Source organism: Xyrauchen texanus, chromosome 35 (genome assembly GCF_025860055.1).
Source record: "Xyrauchen texanus isolate HMW12.3.18 chromosome 35, RBS_HiC_50CHRs, whole genome shotgun sequence".
NCBI lineage: Eukaryota > Metazoa > Chordata > Actinopteri > Cypriniformes > Catostomidae > Xyrauchen > Xyrauchen texanus.
Window position 1 is genome coordinate 8595593 of NC_068310.1, and position 18116 is coordinate 8613708.

Sequence of the window (18116 nt, forward strand, 5' to 3'; positions counted from 1 at the left end):
CAACATCAAGCGATAAAGTCGCTGCGTGTGTACGAGGGTTAAGACTTAATATAGATATTATGTTTCATTTTCTGTTAAAGCATGATTTTCTGTAAAGCTGTTTTGAAACGGTGTGTGTTGTAAAAAGCACTATACAAATAAATATGAATTGACGTAATCTCTAATATTCTGGGTGGGCCTGGGTATAACTTGTGTAGGTCAGGTCCCACCCTGTCACTACATTTGCTACGCCACTACTTCACAGCCTCTCTCCAACTCTGTGATCAATCCAGGCACCTGAATAAGCTCTTAAAATGCAGAAAGTAGGCAACTTTTTGTGATTTTGACCCACAGTGTTTTATGTGAGAGCATCACAGCTCTCACCTTCTGCATATAGCCGCCAAAATGCAAACTGGTGAGTGTTTTCTTCTTCTTGGCATCATCCTCTGCCTTTTTCTTGGCTTCCTCCTCTTCTTTTCGAGCTCTTTCCTCCTGGAAATTTCAAAACAGGAAAAGTTTTTGTAAAACCGACTATTTCCCATTTGCTTCCCTCAGTATGATGTAGCAGGGAATTTCAGCACATGCAATAGTATTCCACTCACCTCCACACGCTTATGTCGTTCCTTCTCACGTTCACTATGGATCCTTTGTTGTTCAGCATGCTCGGAGCGTCGTTTCTCCTGTGGAATTAGTTACATGAGTGAAACTTTTAAAAGACTTGCACTGAGAAATCACTCAACAAGAAAAAAAAATTTTCTGCAAAATGACAAAAATCCAGCCATGATACTTGAATGTTTTGAGTTTGGTACACATCATTTACCTCACAGTCATATACCAGTCAGTTTTGGCTGATTTGGTTTTTAGAGGCCAGCCATGTGATTGCATAATAATAAGAATTGTAGGTGTGCTGGGACAACATTGTTCACTCACAATCCTGTCTGTAAGGTTGATAAGTTCCTCCTCCTCTTTCTTACGACTTTCAAAGTGAGCTTCTATCAGTGTCTGCAGCTCATTCAGATCTTTCTCCATGCGTTTACGATGGATATCCTGTGCTTACGATGGAAGAAAAAACAAGTTTGACCTTTGAGACTGTATCTGTGACGATTTGCCACACGTGTCATGCATCCAACAAGTCAGTAACTTGCATAGAAAAATGATAAGTCTGGGTTCAGTAACATATTTTGATGCATTCATACAATTAATTCCATTATAAGTTTTAGAATCCATGTGAGGTTGGTATCAAGATGTCAAGATGAAACTGAGTTCCCTGTCTGTTGCTCACTTCGACGTTGTGTCGAAGAAGCGACACTAGGGGTCTCTCTTGGGTGCCGAATATACCTCTGATCAATGAAAAAAGGCCAATGAGAAATTGGCAGACAGAATTTGCATGTCCCGCCCCCGGCATGCATCTGTTTCATTCAGACATTTTCTTCTGAGCCGATGGTCGTGTAAGCAGCGAGCTGCGAGTCTCACACCTGTTCCAGCCGCTGCATCGGAGAGCGGTCCGGCATCTGACGCGGATGACTCGTCTGGGCTGCCGCCTTCTGGCCAGCACGCCCGGGCTGAGGCTGATGCCCAAATGTCCAACATGCTTGCCCGGGCTGCCGCCAGCGTGGGGTTGGACTGGAACCCTCCTTCCTCCCCACAGCCGTCGTGGCTGGATGATTGGTTCATTGGGTCTGCGATTCAGGGCGGTTGCGATCCACCTATGCCCCAAGAACGCTGCCACCTGGCGGGGTCGCCCTGTGCTCCCCTCCTAGGCCTGTGGGATGACGTCGTCACTGCCTACCAAAGCCTACATCGCCACTGGACAGGCCGCTTCTGCCCTGCATGCCATGGCCCTCCTTCAAGTCCACCAGGCCAAGGCAATAAAAGATGTGCACGTGGGTAGTCCTGATCCCAACGTGCTGCAGGAATTGCGCTCAGGGACCAGCCTCGCCCTCAGGGCCACAAAGGCCACAGCGCAGTCACTCGGGCAGGCGATGGCCACACTCATGGTTCAGGAATGTCATCTGTGGCTGAACTTGTTCAAGATGCGCGAGACGGACAAGACACGCTTCCTCGACGCCCCTGTCTCCCAGTTCGGCCTCTTCAGTGACACCATCGAGGACTTCACCCAGCAGTTCTCCGCGGTGAAAAAGCAGACAGGGGCCAGACAGAGACCAAGACGTTCACTCCAGAGCTGGTAAGCAGACCACTCCGTCCCCTGATGGAGGGCCGGGAGGAGAATCCGTACAACCTGCCCCTCCCCGCTGCGATGCCCCGCCGGGTACATCAAAAATAATCGTCCCGCTAGTGCCCCTAGTACGGAGCTTGGATGTGTGGCCTTCACTTCCCAACCCATCACGCTGGCTGACCAGGACCATCCGACTCGGTTACGCTATTTAGTTTGCCAGCCCCCCTGCGCTTTACCACAGTACACATGCCAATTCCATGCACGCGGAAATTACGACCCTCTTACTCAAAGACGCGATAGAGCCTGTCCCTCCAACCGAGATGAAGAAGGGTTTCTACAGCCCTTACTTCATCATACCCAAGAAAGGCGGTAGCTTACGACCGATCTTGGACTTGCGAGTTTTCAATCGAGCTTTGCACAAACTGCCGTTCAAAATGCTCACACAAAAACACATCTTAACTTGCGTTTGGCACCTAGATTGGTTCTTAGCAGTAGACCTGAAGGACACATACTTCCACGTCTCAATATAGAAAACCCTTTCTACGGTTCGATGGCCAGGTATATCAGTACAAGGTCCTCCCCTTCGGCATGTCCCTGTCCCCTAGCATCTTCAGGTCAGGCACTGCGGTCGCTTTAAAACTTTTCCAGAGGCTCCTGGGGCATATGGTGTCCTCCGCGGTGGTCGCACCTCTGGGGTTGATGCATATGAAACCGCATCATCACTGGCTCCAGACTCGAGTCCCAAGATGAGCATGGCGCCATGGAACGCACCGTGTGATGGTCACCCCCGCCTGCTGCCAAACATTCAAACCATGGACAGACCTCTTATTTCTGCGGGCAGATGTCCCCTTGCAACAGGTGTCACGACCGATGCCTCCAAATTGGATTGGGGCGCCGTGTGCAATGGGCACGCAGCCACGGGCACATCATCTGCCTAGAGTTGACTGTATTCTTTGCCCTGCGGAGGTTTCTCCCGCTAGTTCAGGGCAAACACGTCTTGATAAGATCAGACAGCACCACTGCAGTTGCGTACATAAATCACCAAGGCGGCGTATGCTCCCGCCACATGTCACAACTCGCCCGTCGTCTCCTTCTTTGGAGCCAGCCGCGACTCAAGTCGCTGAGCGCCACTCACATCCCTGGCAACCTCAATGTGGTGGCGGACGCACTATCACGACAACACTTGCCCAGTGGAGAATGGAGGCTTCACCCCCAGTCGGTCCAGCTGATTTGGGAACGGTTCGGCAAGGCTCAGGTAGACCTGTTTGCCTCCCAAGAGACCACCCACTGCCCGCTCTGGAATGCCCAAACAGAGGCTCCCCTCGGGGCATACGCACTGGCACACAGCTGGCCCACGGGGCTGCGCAAGTACACATTTCCCCCAGTGAGCCTTCTTGAACAGGTTCTGTGCAAGGTCAGGGAGGATGAGGAACAAGTCACTCTAGTAGCTCCCTATTGGCCCAGATGTTCTTACCGACATCTTCAACATCTCTCTGAGCAGCGCCGTTGTTCCAACGTGCTTCAAGGCCACCACCATCATCCCCATGCCAAAGAAGTCTTCAGTGTCCTGCCTCAACGACTACCGTCCTGTCGCACTTACACCCATCATCATGAAGTGCTTCGAGAGGCTCGTCATGAGGCAGATTAAGACCCAGCTGCCCCCCTCACTAGACCCACTGCAGTTTGCGTATCGTCCAAACCGTTCAACGGACGATGCCATCACCACAACCCTCCATCTGGCCCTCACCCACCTAGACAATAAGGACTCATACGTTCGAATGCTGTTCATAGATTTCAGCTCAGCATTCAACACAATCATTCCCCAGCACCTGATTGGAAAGCTGAACCTGCTGGGCCTGGACTCCTCCCTCTGCAACTGGATCCTGGACTTCCTGACTGGGAGACCTCAGTCAGTCCGGATCGGGAACAGCATCTCCACCACCACCACACTGAGCACTGGGGCCCCCCAGGGCTGTGTGCTCAGTCCACTGCTGTTCACTCTGCTGACTCACGACTGTGCAGCAATGCACAGCTCGAATCACATCATCAAGTTCACCGATGACACGACCGTGGTGGGTCTCATCAGCAAGAACAATGAGTCAGCATACAGAGAGGAGGTGCAGCGGCTGACGAACTGGTGTAGAGCCAACAACCTGTCCCTGAATGTCGACAAAACAAAAGAGATGGTTGTTGACTTTAGGAGAGCACAAGGTGAACACACTCCGCTGAACATCGACGGCTCCTCTGTGGAGATCGTCAAGAGCACCAAATTTCTTGGTGTTCACCTGGCGGAGAACCTCACCTGGTCCCTCAACACCAGCTCTATCACCAAGAAAGACCAGCAGCGTCTCTACTTTCTTCGAAGGCTGAGGAAAGCACATCTCCCAACCCACATCCTCACTACATTCTATAGAGGGACTATTGAGAGCATCCTGAGCAGCTGCATCACTGCCTGGTTTGGGACTTGCACCGTTTCGGACCGCAAAGCCCTGCAGAGGATAGTGAGGACAGCTGAGAAGATCATTGGGGTCTCTCTTCCCTCCATCAAAGACATATACAAAAAACACTGTATCCGCAAAGCAACCAGCATTGTGGACGACCCCACACACCCCTCACACAAACTCTTTACCCTCCTCCCGTCTGGCAAGAGGTACCGAAGCATTCGGGCCCTCACGGCCAGACTGTGTAACAGCTTCTTCCCCAAGCCATCAGACTTCTCAATACTCAGAGACTGGTTTGACACACACGTGTCCTGAGTTGCACTTTAATAACTGTCACTTTATAACTGTCTGCTACCTCAATAACTGCTATGTGCATAGAACATTATCTCATAGTATGTTATGTTTATATTTTTAGAAACTGTCATCTTTTTGCACTACTGAGTACTGGTCGGCGCTGCACTGTCTATTGTCCTGTTCATTGTCAGTAATTTGTTGTACTGTCCTGTACTTTTTGCACATGTGTGCACGTGCACTTTATATAGGTATATATAGGTAGTTTATATAGGTATTTTATTTCGTTGTGTAGTCTCATGTGGTCCTATGTTGGTCCTTTGTTGTTTTTATGTAGCACCATGGTCCTGGAGGAACGTTGTCTCGTTTTGCTGTGTACTGTACTAAATGTATATGGTTGAAACGACAATAAAAACCACTTGACTTGACTTGACTTGACCCAGGCTTGGTTCTTGAACCTTGTACTCCTCGCAACAGCCCCTGCCTGGCAAATTCCCCTGAGGAAAGACCTTCTTTCTCAGGCACAGGGCACGCTCTGGCATTCGCACCCAGACCTCCAGAACCTCCACGTCTGGCCCCTGGACGGGACGCGGAAGATCTTGCTGATCTACCACCTGCCGTCGTAGACACAATCAACCAAGCCAGAGCCCCTTCTACCAGGCAACTTTACGCTCTAAAGTGGCGCTTGTTCGTGAATTGGTGTTCTTCTCGGGCCGAAAACCCACAAAGGTGCACAGTCAGGCCATTGCTCTCATTTCTGCAAAGGTTGGAGGGGAGGCTGTCCCTTTCCACCTTGATGGTGTATGTAGCTGCTATCGCAGCCCACCACGACGCAGTAGACGGCAAGTCTTTGGGTAAGCACAACTTGATTATCAGGTTCCTAAGAGGCACCCGGAGGTTAAATCCCTCCCGGCCGAGCCTGTTCCCCTCCTGGGATCTCTCAGTGGGCCTCTCGGGCCTTGAGAGACCCCCCTTCAAGCCGCTAGAATCAGTTGGACTCAGGACCCTCTCCCTAAAGACAGCCCTGCTGATCGCGCTCACCTCCATCAAGAGGGCCGGGAACCTGCAAGCGAACTTTGTCAGCGACACTTGCCTGGATTTCGGTCCAGCAGACACACATGTGATCCTAAGACCACGGCCGGGCTATGTGCCCAAGGTTCCTACCACGCCCTTTAGAGACCAGGTAGTGACGGACCCTTCGTTGCTGTGCCAGAATGTGCTTTGCGTACCTACTTGGACCGCACGCAGAGCTTTAGACATTCTGAGCAGCTCTTTGTCTGTTTGGTGGACAGCGGAAAGGGAACACTGTCTCCAAACAGAGGCTCTACCACCGGGTGGTGGATGCCATTTCATTGGCTTATCGCACCCAGGCCGTGCTCCCCCCTTGCGGGTCCGAGCACACTCAAGAAAGAGTGTTGCCTCCTCATTGGCACTGGCCAGAGGCACCTCCCTGGCAGACATATGCAGAGCAGCGGGTTGGGAAACACTTAATACCGTTGCAAGATTTTTCAATCTCAGGGTAGAGTCAGTTTCGTCCCTTGTTTTCTTAGGTCTGAGCCAGTGGAGGAATTTGCCGACCCAATCCACTGCGGGTACTCAAATCTACCCTGTACTGGAATAGGTGCTCCACAGGTCAGGGTTCCTACGTTGACTTCCCCCCGTGTGTATTTTCCGTACTGTCCCCTTACGGGCGGACCCGCATCTCTCTTTGGCAGTTCCCACTGCCCCCCGGTCGCCGTGTCTGTAGCAACTCCTCCCTCCGAAGAGGTGGGATCTACCACTGCGTCACTTCCCACATGTGACCTAAAAGCCCATGTGGTGTATGTCACCACTCTTACCTCCCCCTCTCTGGGCAGTTGTGGTCTCTGCAGGGTCTGCGAGAAACATAGAGAGAAAAGAAGAACGTCTAGGCTCGCACCGTTCCCAGACTTGACAGCGTCTCCTTGTTCCCCTGACAAGGGTAAAGAACCAGAAGGCTTTCGATGACTTTATGGGGCATTGGGAAAGGGTACGTGCAGCCTGATATAGCTGGTCGCTTTGGCACGTTAAATACCTGCCCGCTCCTGTGTATGCAGTACACGTACATGGCTCAGCGCATGGCGTGATTTAAATTGGACCCTTAGTGTCGCTTCTTCGACACAACGTCGGATGTAACCTCCGTTCCCTGATGGAGGGAACGAGACATGTGTCCTCCCAGCCACATCGCTGAGCCGATAAAAAAAATAAAAAATCTTCTAAAACATAGCATTATAATATTTCAACTCCCTGTGCAACATTCAAATGTAATACTTGTGGAAGAAAAAAGTAAACCGAATTTATAATGTTCATTGCTCCTACAACTTGATTTGCAAAATACTTTTACATTTAAACTGATTACCTTTCGGATTTTATGTTGGAATTATATGAATTATTAAACAAATTATCCAATTTATATTCATAAAACTTATATGGGGAATGTGTTTAGCCTCAAGAATTTGGAAAAATATGTTGAGTTTAGCAAAACTGAAGGCATTATTCTTAAAAGTGATATGTCAAATGTGACAACTTAAGCGAGGTTATTCAACATTTTACAATGTCTGGGGGTGTCATTAAAAATCCTGTTACTTTGCTTCATACTCACATCAAAATCAACTCTTTCTCCATCTGGAATCTTTGGGGGCACTAGGTTTGGCATCATAAAAGGTCTGAAAAATACAATTTGGCAGTTTTATAATTTTATATGAAACAAAAATAAAATACTAGATGGGTAATGATTTCTCAAAACAAATCAAATTTAAGGGACCATGGATCTAAACTTACTTTTGGAATTTAGGTTTTGCCTCCTCTGAAGAATAAAATTAACAAACAAGAAGAAGTCAATTTCATATCCATGCCATCACATGAGGATTTTTAAATGGTACAATTGTAACTTGTGTAAGAGCACTCAATTCATTATGAATACCTGGAGCCTCATTTGCATGATATTTGTTTGTGTTCTCAGGCCAATTATTAGGATAAATTATGGCAGACACTTACAGATATAATATATATGATATAATACCCAAATAATAACAAAGCCAGATAATAACCAAAATAATTAAAGTATCATGTGGCTGCCATTTTAAGTCTGTTAATAACTTTATTTTTTTTAGAATAACGTAATACTTTGAAGAAAAAAATATTCAGAACGGGTGTTTGCTGATGTACAGGTTTCTATGTGCTGCAAATGGCTGCTCAAGAGCTATAAATCAAGAAATTTCCTATGTTTAGTACAATGGAAAAATAAATACCTTCTCCATCTTCTGTCTCTTCTTTTCCCACTAAAAGAAATAAAGTAAGTTAGAGGAGTGTTGTAGAGGGTAATCAAAAGCATTGATTGTGCAAAGGACAGCGAGACTGAAATAGAACTTATAACAGAATAATGATGGAGAAGCACTCTCTCTCTCTCTCTCTCTCTCTCTCTCTCTCTGTGTGTGTGTGTGTGTGTGTGTGTGTGTTGTGAGTGAATATGTAGGCTATATTATGTGCAGTTCTAGGTAGATTACTTCAGAACTGCAATCCGGTAAAAATTTCAAATTACTTGACTAAAATTGCAATCAGTAACATTCTGTTGGATCACTTTTTTTAAGTAATCTAATCTGATCTACTTTTAGATTATCTCTGACCTAATTCTTGCTTATTTATTTGTGTTATGCATATGAGTAGGATAATCTATACAATTTTGACATTATGTTGCTTAAATGCATTTAAGAAAACTTACATAATTAATAAAAATGTGAGATTTCATATGATTTATTTTTGTGTGTGTGTGTTTTACTTAATATTTTTGACAAAGATGGCAGAAAAACATGGTGTCAGTTATTCTTATTTGAAAGAGGATTTTATTTTGGAAAATATTGTATTCCAGGTTTGAATTTTAGAAATCCAGAGTTCCAGAATCAATACTTAGTTAAGGTCACTGTATATAGACATAGTATTTTGCAGCTATATATCAGCACTGTTTAGTTACTTATATTATTCTTCATGAGTCTAACGTATATATGTGAGCTGAGTTAGAATGAAAAAAAAAAAAAATTCAAAAAAATAATAATTAGGGGAATCAATAAATTTCAATCAATTTACTGCTGTAGCCTGATTAATATGTAATCCATAAAAGTAGCTGTAATCTGATGACAAGTATTTTAAAATGTAAATTAATACAATTACAAGTACTGAATTTTTGAAATCTGATTATGTAATCAAGATTACATGTAATCTGTCACTACCCTGCACTATAATTAGTAGCATTTCAATTGATGGATTAATTCAGTATTACACACAAGGTTGTTTAAAATGGAAGTGACTAACTTTCCCAGATGCAAAATTTGTTTTTCTTACTTTAAACATCTGCCAGAGTAACATTGTGTACAAACTGGTCTGACAGGGCCGTGGCATTATCCACCCATGTCTGTCTCTGTGAGTGCATGTCTTCTGTTATATTCTCTGCCGTGCGCTCTTCTGTTTGTTATTGATGTAGGTGCATTGTGCTTGTGTCACTTTGGCTGCATGCACTCATGTCAATAATCCTTGTCTGGCATTGTGTCTGTCACTCACGTCCGCGGGTGTGCGTTGCACTCGCTTTGTGCCACATGCCAGGGTCCCGAGCTGTCTTCATGTTTGTGCTGAGGTTCAGTAATTTTGGAAAGGTGTCAGGTGTGTGTGTGGCCAAACTCTCACATAATTTTCTGTTCTCGTCTTGTGTGTCGATTGGCATGAGTGTATCGCATCATTGCCGTGGTGATGTGCGCACATGCTAATCAGATGTTTTGCCTGCTTGTGAGAGGTCTTACATTATACCCTGTCTCCTTGTTTGCCATTATTAGTTTATTAGTCACACCTGCCCTGTCTTGTTAATCGGTTGATTTCTCTCCCTATTTTAGTCTCCTCGTGTTTGCTGTCCAGTGCCAGTTCATATTGTGATCTTGTTTCCCAGTCGGTCTTGTTTCCTGTGATGTGTGTTTATTGCTCTAGTTTCAGTTAGTCCTTTTTCATCCCTGTTTTCGTGTTCCTGTTCGGTCTGGTTGGTCCTGATTTCCTTGTGGGAGTTTTAAGATTGTTTAGTTAACAAAGTATTTTTGTTTTAAACTTTGAGGTTGGGTCCTCGCATTCCTGCTGCACACACCGTAACAGAACGAACTGGCCTCTCGAGGACCCAGCAGAGATCAGAATTGTGATAAGTTTGAGTTTGTGGGCGATGGAAGAGTCAGGAGACAATGAACAGTTGGGGTGAGTAATTATTCACTCTTTAGCATCACAAGAAAACTTTAGCATAAAAAGGGCTCTCAGTGGCCAACTTGAACACACAGGGTAAACGTAAGCTTTTCTGTGGTAAACAGAGAGAAAACGTTCTTCTCTGCCACTCTCGCTCCTCCACACTGATGCTCCGGTGTGCCATTTCTGCCACTCTCTCTCCTTCACACTGACGCTCCAGCATGCCTTTTCAGGTCTCCCTCCACTATCACTATAATTAGAGACAGGTGTTAGAGTACTCACAACCAAGGATCTTTTTTTGTCCCTTTTGGAATCTGATGGACCATGTCAGCCAGCTGGCGGAGTGAATGTCCTTATATAGATAGATATCAGAGATAGAACGCTGGATCCCTCAACCCCTCTCAGCCCATGCCTTGTTCCCCCCAGACATGTCCTGGTCCTTAGGTCGCCATAGGAAAGGGAAGCACAGCCTTACGGCCAATCCCACGGCCATGGAGGCATTCCCCTGCCACTGTCAGCACCCACAGCCACAGAGGCTGCTATTGCAGCAGTGCCCCCATCACCCAGAAAAGGAGCGCCAGCACCCACGCCAGCGCTTGAAGCCTTGTCCGTCTCAGAGCCAGCGCTTGAAGCTTTTTCCATCCCAGAGCCAGCACTTGAAGCCTTCTCCATCCCAGAGCCATTTCTGAAGCCTCAGCCATCCCAGTGTCAGCATACTCAGCAACAGAGGCAGCTCTCCAGTCGCTGCCAGCGTTCCCAGATACAGAGGATGCTCCTCAGTCTCTGTCAGCGCTCTCGGCCATGGAGGCCAATCCCGAGTTGCTGCCAGTGCTCCCGGCCACGGAGACCACTCCCCAGTCGCTGGTAATGCTCCCAGCCATTGAGGCCGCTCCACTGTTGCTGCCAGCGCTCCCGGTCACAAAGGCTGTTCCAAAGTCACTGCCTGAGTTCACAGCCACAAAGGCTGATGCCTAGTCAATGCCAGTATCATGACCATGGATGTGTTTCCACAGTCACTGCCTGAGCTAACAGCCACAAAGGCTGTTACCCCAACACAGCCAGTGCCCACTACCACAGAGGCCATTTCTCCATCATTGTCTGAGCTCACAGCCACTGAGACAGCTCCCTTGTCACTGCCAGTGCTCATGACCATGGAGGTTGTTCACCTGTCACTGTTTGTGCACAAAACCAAGGAGACTGTTTCCCTGTCACAGCCAGTGCCGGAGCCTTCCACGACTTTGCCCTCTGAGCTTTCCACAGCTTTGCCCCCTGAGCCTTACATGGCTTTTCCCCTGAGCCTTACATGGCTTTTCCCCCTGAGCCTTCCACGGCTTTGCCCCCTGAGCCTTCCATTGCTTTGCCCTCTTTGCCTTCCATGACTTTGCTCCTTGAGCCTCCCATGACTTCACCCCTGAGCCTTCCATGGCATTACCGTCTGAGACTTCCACGGCTCTGCCCGCTGAGCCGCTCCCTCCTGAACCCTGTCCAGCGGGCGCCACACAGGACTCCGTCCCCTCTGCCCTGAGGCCACTGCTCAGGCCTCCAGAACTCCCCTGTGCCCTGAGGCCACTGCTTAGGTCCCCTGACCTTGTCCCTGCCCTGTGGCCATCTCTTAGGCCTCCTGAACCTGAACCCTGCCCTATGGCTGCCTCCATGGCCTCCTGAACCGGTCCCTGCCCTGTAGCCACCCCCCTGGCCTCCAGACCTCGCCTCCGCCCTGAGGCATTCCCCCAGGCCACTGGACCTTGCCCCTTTGTTTTTCTGCCCCCTCCTTTGTTTCCCCCATCCTCCCTCCCTTGATTGGTTCTGTCTATTTCTGTCTAGATTGGTCTGTTTTCTCCTTGTCTATTTTTTGTGTCTGTGTTGTGTTTTGTCTTGAGGTTTTGTCTTGAGTTCCTGTGTTGGGATGCCAGGTGGTCTTTGGGGAGGGGGGTGTTTCTGTCACAGTCAATTCTGTAAAGTGTCGGGGGTGTTTGTGTGGCCGAACTCTCACAAAAGTGTCTGTTCTTGTCATGTTTGCTGATTGGCATGAATGTATCACCTCATTGTCATGGCAATGTGCGCTCTGTGTGTTTCCTGTGATGTGTGTCTCTAGTTCCAGTCAGTCCTGTATTAGCCCTATTTTCATGTTCCTGTCTGGTCGGTCCTGGTTCCCTATGTCCATCTGCCTCAGTATAGATTCCTGTTTTTCCCCTATGGGGTAGTTTTAGTTGTTTTGTTGTTTCCCCCTCTTGGGAGTTTTATGCTAAGTATTTTTGTTTTAAACTCTGTGGTTGGGTCCTCACATCCCTGCTGCACACATCGTAACACACCTTAATGCACGGTTTATATGGGCTTAAGCCCAGGGTCTACAACTCCTATGGGGCACAGCTCGCTGCCATGGGAACAATTTGTCCCTATCCCCTATATTTGCAGGAGGAGCTTGTTGAAACGTTTTCAGTGGGAGACATGTTGTTGACATGCTGACAGTGTGCAACCGTTAATGTTGTCTGTGTAGTTTTTGTTCAATGCACAGTATCAACAACTGATCAACAACTGGAAGGGGGCCTCTGCAGACACAGCAGTCCACCCAAGCTCAACAACTGGAAGGGGGCCTCTGTGGACCAGTGAACCCATGGGCCTAGAGGTACCTTATAGTGCCCTTGTATGCATCAAGGGGTTTTACTCACTATTTTCATCCAAGATGGCAAAAAAGTTTTTGTAAACAATTGTCTTTCAGGTAGTGTTCAGCTCACACTGTATGCACAAAGAGTCCCATGTGCTTTTGTGATCAGCTTACACTGCATGCACTGGGTGAGCCAGAGGTCTTCATGATCAGCTCACATTGTGTTTGCTGAGATACTAGGGATAAGTTCATACTGTGTGCAATCAGCTCACACTTTGTGGGCCAAGGGGCCCTAGTGGTTCATCTCACACTCTCTGCACTGATGAGCTTAGATGCCTTAGTTATCAACTCACTCTGTATGTGCAGAGTGGTCCAGGGGCCATAGTAATCAGCTCTCACTGTGTGCGCTTAAGACCTCAGGGGCCCTAGTGATCAGCTTGCTCGCAGAGTGTGGACTAAGGATATCAGGGGCCTATTTTTCAGCTTGCACTTTATGCACTGAGCAGTCCAGGGACCTTAGTGATCAGCTCATACTGTGTGTGATGAAGGGCCTAGGGGCCCTAGTAAACAGTTCACTCTGTAAGAACTGTCATTACAGAAACCAGAAACATTGAGCATAATCTCTAACACTGCAATAAATGTAATGGCATCTATGGTAATATTATTTTATCTGTTTTCATGTCTCAACCTCGGGACTCCTATCCAGAGGTCACCAGAACCGGCTGGATCCAGCAACATTCCTGCTTCGTGTTGGACTCCACTGCTACATGTCGCTGAATGATGATGGCTAAATGCAGCCAGTGCCAGCCAAACATCACTTCAGTCTATTATGATGGACTTCAGAGGATGAACTGATGCCAACTCCAACCTGCATCACCTCGGTCTATTGATGTTGAAAATGGAATCTTGAAATGGAATGCATAGACTAACTATTGCCAACAAAAACCTTCATCAGCCAATTAACAAGGACAATTGCATCTATGTGAACTTCTGCAATTAATCAAGGATGGACTTCAAAGACTTTGGTCATTAATCTTACAGTTCAAACACAATCGATGTTTAAACACTGACCCTTAACACTTACTTAATTTAATAATTTTAATCCATGACTTTAACTATACATAAGTACTATATACATTATATTCATGATGTTAGCCATAGAGAAACTGGCTCCCACAGTGAGTCTGGTTTCTCCCAAGGTTATTTTTCTCCATTAATCTACATCTTAAGGAGTTTTGTGTTCCTTGCCACAGTCGCCTACAGCTTGCTCACTGGGGTTATTAATACAATTATTATTTAATTATTTTTAAACACGATTAAGAATCGTATTTTATCTAATTACACAATGATGATTCATCGACTTTATAGACATTACAGTTTTATCATCTGTTAATGCTGATCTTCTGTAAAGCTGCTTTGAAACGATGTGTGTTGTGAAAGGCGCTATACAAATAAAATTGACTTGACTTGATAGATTGGATGTGCTCTGTTTGACAGAAACGTGGCTTAAACACGTTTGAACATTATAGTTTAAATGATAACGATATAAGTTTAATTATTTTGAAGGCATTGAGTTTATTGTGAAATTTCTCAAAATAACAAAAACAATTCTATTGTCTTTTGTTCTTGCTACTGTATACATACCCCCTAGACCCTACACAGACTCACTTAGAGAATTGTCTGGTTTTCTGACAGACCTAGAATTTACTGTGAATAGAGCTTTAATTATTGGTAACTTCAACATTCACACAGATAATGAAAATTATGCATTTATTGATATTCTCAAATATATTGGGGTCAGGCAAAATGTGACAAGACCAAATCATCACATCATGTTCTCGATTGGGTAGTACTATTTTTTTTACCACTAACGATAATTTCACTATTAATCTTCCAGAACTGTCTAAAATACTAATTGTGCCAAAAAACTTCAAAAAGTTCAGAAAACTTGATGTTGACAAAAAATATGGATACAGTCTTCACTAACACTCTAGATAGTGTCACCCCCTTTGATTAAATAAAGTAAAGAGAAAAGCCCCGCACCATGTTACAGTAATCAAACGGTGATAGGTCCTTCACAGTTATAGGTCAGGAAGAGCAAACAAAACGTATTAAAGCATCAAAAGCAACAACATGTGTTCCAGATCCTATACCCACAAAGCTTCTGAAAGACATGTTTCCTGTAATCGCACAACCTCTTCTCAATAGTAACAACTCCTTCAATTATCAGAGAGACTTCAATTATCAGAGTTACAAATCAATTGTTCTAATCATCTGACATGGTGGAAATTCTCTTCTTGTGCTTTTAGATCTTAGGCCTTCAACACCATAGATCATGATATTCCCTTGTATAGCCTTGAAAATTATGCTGGCTTTTGTGGACAGGCATTGACATGGTTTTGTTCCTTTTATCTGAATGCTTCCACTTTATTTGTGTAAACAAGGAATATTCACATCAAATATAATTAAATTATGTAGTGCTGCAGGGCTCTGTATTAGGTCCTCTGCTTTTATGCTAGTATATGCTTTCCCTGAAAGACAAGGAACCAAGGAATTATTTTCACTGTTTACTGATGATACTCAGCTTTGTATTTCTTTGAGACCTGGTGAAATTTACCAATTCTCCAAGTTATCAGAGTGTATTAATGATATCAAAGACTGGATGGTTAAAACTTTCCTTCTGCTCTAATTATTGGACCAAAACCCTCTAAAAACAAGATGTTAGAATATAATTTGTCTCCCGATATATGCGCTATTACATTGTCTTCACGGTTAAGGACTTGGGTGTTATGTTTGATTGCAATCTATACTTTGAAAATCCCATTTCCAATGTTTGTTTAACAGCATTCCACTGCAGAAATATTGCAAAGTTACAACACATGCTCTCTGCTTCTGATGCCAAAAAGCTAATTCATGTATTCATGACCTCAAGAATAAATTATTCTAATCCATCCTGGGAGGGTGTCCTGCAGGTTTAATAATTAAGTTTAATCCTAAACTATGGAATAGCCTTCCTAGCAAGGTTTGGGTCTCTCTTTGACACTCTCTGATTTTAAGTTTAGACTAAAGACACATATCTTCAGTCAGGCATATGTCTAATTTGTCCATCAATCATGGGACAAATTAGTCTGCCGGAAACGGAAATACTTCTCATATACTTTTATACTGCATTAAAGTGAATAGCATCTACGCTAATATTAATTTATTTGTTTCACTGTCTCTTCCTCGGGATACATATACTGAAGTTATCAGAGCCTGCCAGAACCAGCTCTGGTCCAGTCCGATGTCTCACTCCCACTGCTATGTATCACTGAGCAATGACTACAACTGCAGAATGAGCCATCTAGATGGCCAGGGCCGGTTTGATGATCACTGTCTACATCACTTCAATCTGCTATGATATATTTAATAGAGGATGAACTGCTGCCAGCTCAAACATAAGTTTGACATCTTATGGAGTTTGGTAACTAACATCTTATGGAGTTTGTTTTCTTGCCCCAGTAACCTTTGGCTTGATCACTGGGGGCATAATGACAAATAATTTTTAAGGCCCATTTTTCAATCATGTTTTTAATTTAAACTGTTCAATGAGGAACCTATGACATTATAGACATTACAGCATCATTTTCTTTCACAGCATCATTTTCTGTAAAGTTGCTTTGAAACGATGTGTATGGTAAAAAGCACTTTACAAATAAAAATGACTTGACTTGATTGAGAGCCCTGGGGTTCAGCTTTCTTTGGCAGTTTTAGGCTGTATTACCTCAGGGTTTGGAGGCCCCTTATGGTGTGAATGGCTCTCCGGACAGAAACAGCTTTTAACTATAGTTTCTTATGATGTTGCACCAGTCTGTGACTCTGTGTAATTGTATAACATAACTGTATATTTAAAATTTCCCCATAGAGTTGTAGGTGAGTCAGTGGATGGACTCTAGAGGACTTTGTGGTCAAATTGAGAGGGTCTGATACAGGAACTTGTAACAGTACTTACCTTGATCCTGAGTGGCCTCCTCCTCTGCCCCTGCCTCCTCTTCCTCATCTGGAGCATCTGAATATGGAGAAGAAACAGGATGGATGAAGTTACAGCCAGAGTTTACTGTCAGCTATGACTTGTTTGTTGTGTTTCCTTAGAAATTAGATTACGTAAAGATTCCTTGGAGCTTAGTCATTCTGTCTGGTCTGGAACAACATTTAGGTGGAAAAAATTAGAACAATCCAAATTGTGTGCATGTATGTTTGTGTATGTGTAGACTATATGAATTAATTTCCAAGGGCAAAGAAGCCATATACAGTACTTGTGGAGGACTTCTATGATTAAAAGTTACCTCACATCACTCTGATTGTTTTATACACCAAAACACACATCTCTGTCTAGCTCGACAACAACTGTTATCTATGATAATGTGTCAGTGTGTCTGGAGTAAGTTACTTTCTGCTCTACGTAATATAGAAGTGTCATTTTTGGATATGATTTGTGGAAAAACATATGCATTTATTGAAAGCAGACAAGCATAGTGAAAATAGCTTATGTTACTCACAGGACAAGCTCAGCTTTCAGATTCACTAATCTACATAATGCTTTACCATATATCATAACAGTACTTACATGTCAGAAATCTGTCTGAAAGCTAATCAGTTCATCTATAATAGCATTTAGGTGTAATGTATACAGCACAAAAACCTGAAAGGCTGGTATTGAAATAGTTGTGAAGGAATGGTTGTCTTGTGAACCCCTTGAGTACTTTTTAAAATATTCCCAGTATTATTTATTTGTAATGACACAATTATTAAACAACCTTGTTGAAAACATGCTACAATATATAGTACAGTATAGGCTTTACATAATGTACTCTTACATGTAATGATTGGTTGCATCACAGCTCTTACACACTATTGCTACAACGGCAATATTTATGGCTTATTCGAAAACAAAAACAGCATTGTCTAATTAAAACGTTTAAAAGGAATTTTACAAAAAGACAAGACTTACCGTCCCGCTCCCTGGAGAACAGAAGAAAATAGTGCTGTTATTTCCATTGTTCACATAGCTGATGTACCTTCCAAACAACAGCTGCTTGATCTTAATTTATACTGTACATTATTATTGGATGAGTGAGGTATTTGGCCAAATGAATGAACACTACAACACTTGCAGAATGCAGTTATTGTGCACAGTATGCTTGTGCATAGTGTGTATTAACACTGAAATAAACTGTTGTAAGAGACATTTGGAAGGTGGAATTTTAACATACTGAATTGGTATACTTACTCATTTTCTTCCACTTTGTTGTCTGACATTTTAATTCTAAGAACAACAACAAAATCAAGTCTTTTGTCTCAAAATATTTGTAAAAATTAAAGGGATTCTCATCTACATACATATGAAACATTAAAT

The 18116-nt window shown here is 44.5% G+C and overlaps 1 protein-coding gene across 1 annotated transcript in view; it reads right to left on the reverse strand.

Moving 5' to 3' along the window:
* Window positions 1-16856, reverse strand: part of LOC127628454 (troponin T, cardiac muscle isoforms-like) — a 32213-nt gene extending 15357 nt beyond the window's left edge. Inside the window, exons 1-7 of the mRNA XM_052105202.1 lie at window positions 16713-16856; window positions 8157-8186; window positions 7687-7711; window positions 7508-7571; window positions 910-1026; window positions 582-659; window positions 364-471 (exon numbers count right to left, since the gene is read on the reverse strand). Of these exons, the coding sequence (XP_051961162.1) occupies window positions 364-471; window positions 582-659; window positions 910-1026; window positions 7508-7564 (360 nt within the window). The 5' untranslated portion in view covers window positions 7565-7571; window positions 7687-7711; window positions 8157-8186; window positions 16713-16856. The remainder of the gene's footprint in view (window positions 1-363; window positions 472-581; window positions 660-909; window positions 1027-7507; window positions 7572-7686; window positions 7712-8156; window positions 8187-16712) is intronic.
* Window positions 16857-18116: the final 1260 nt, after the last annotated feature.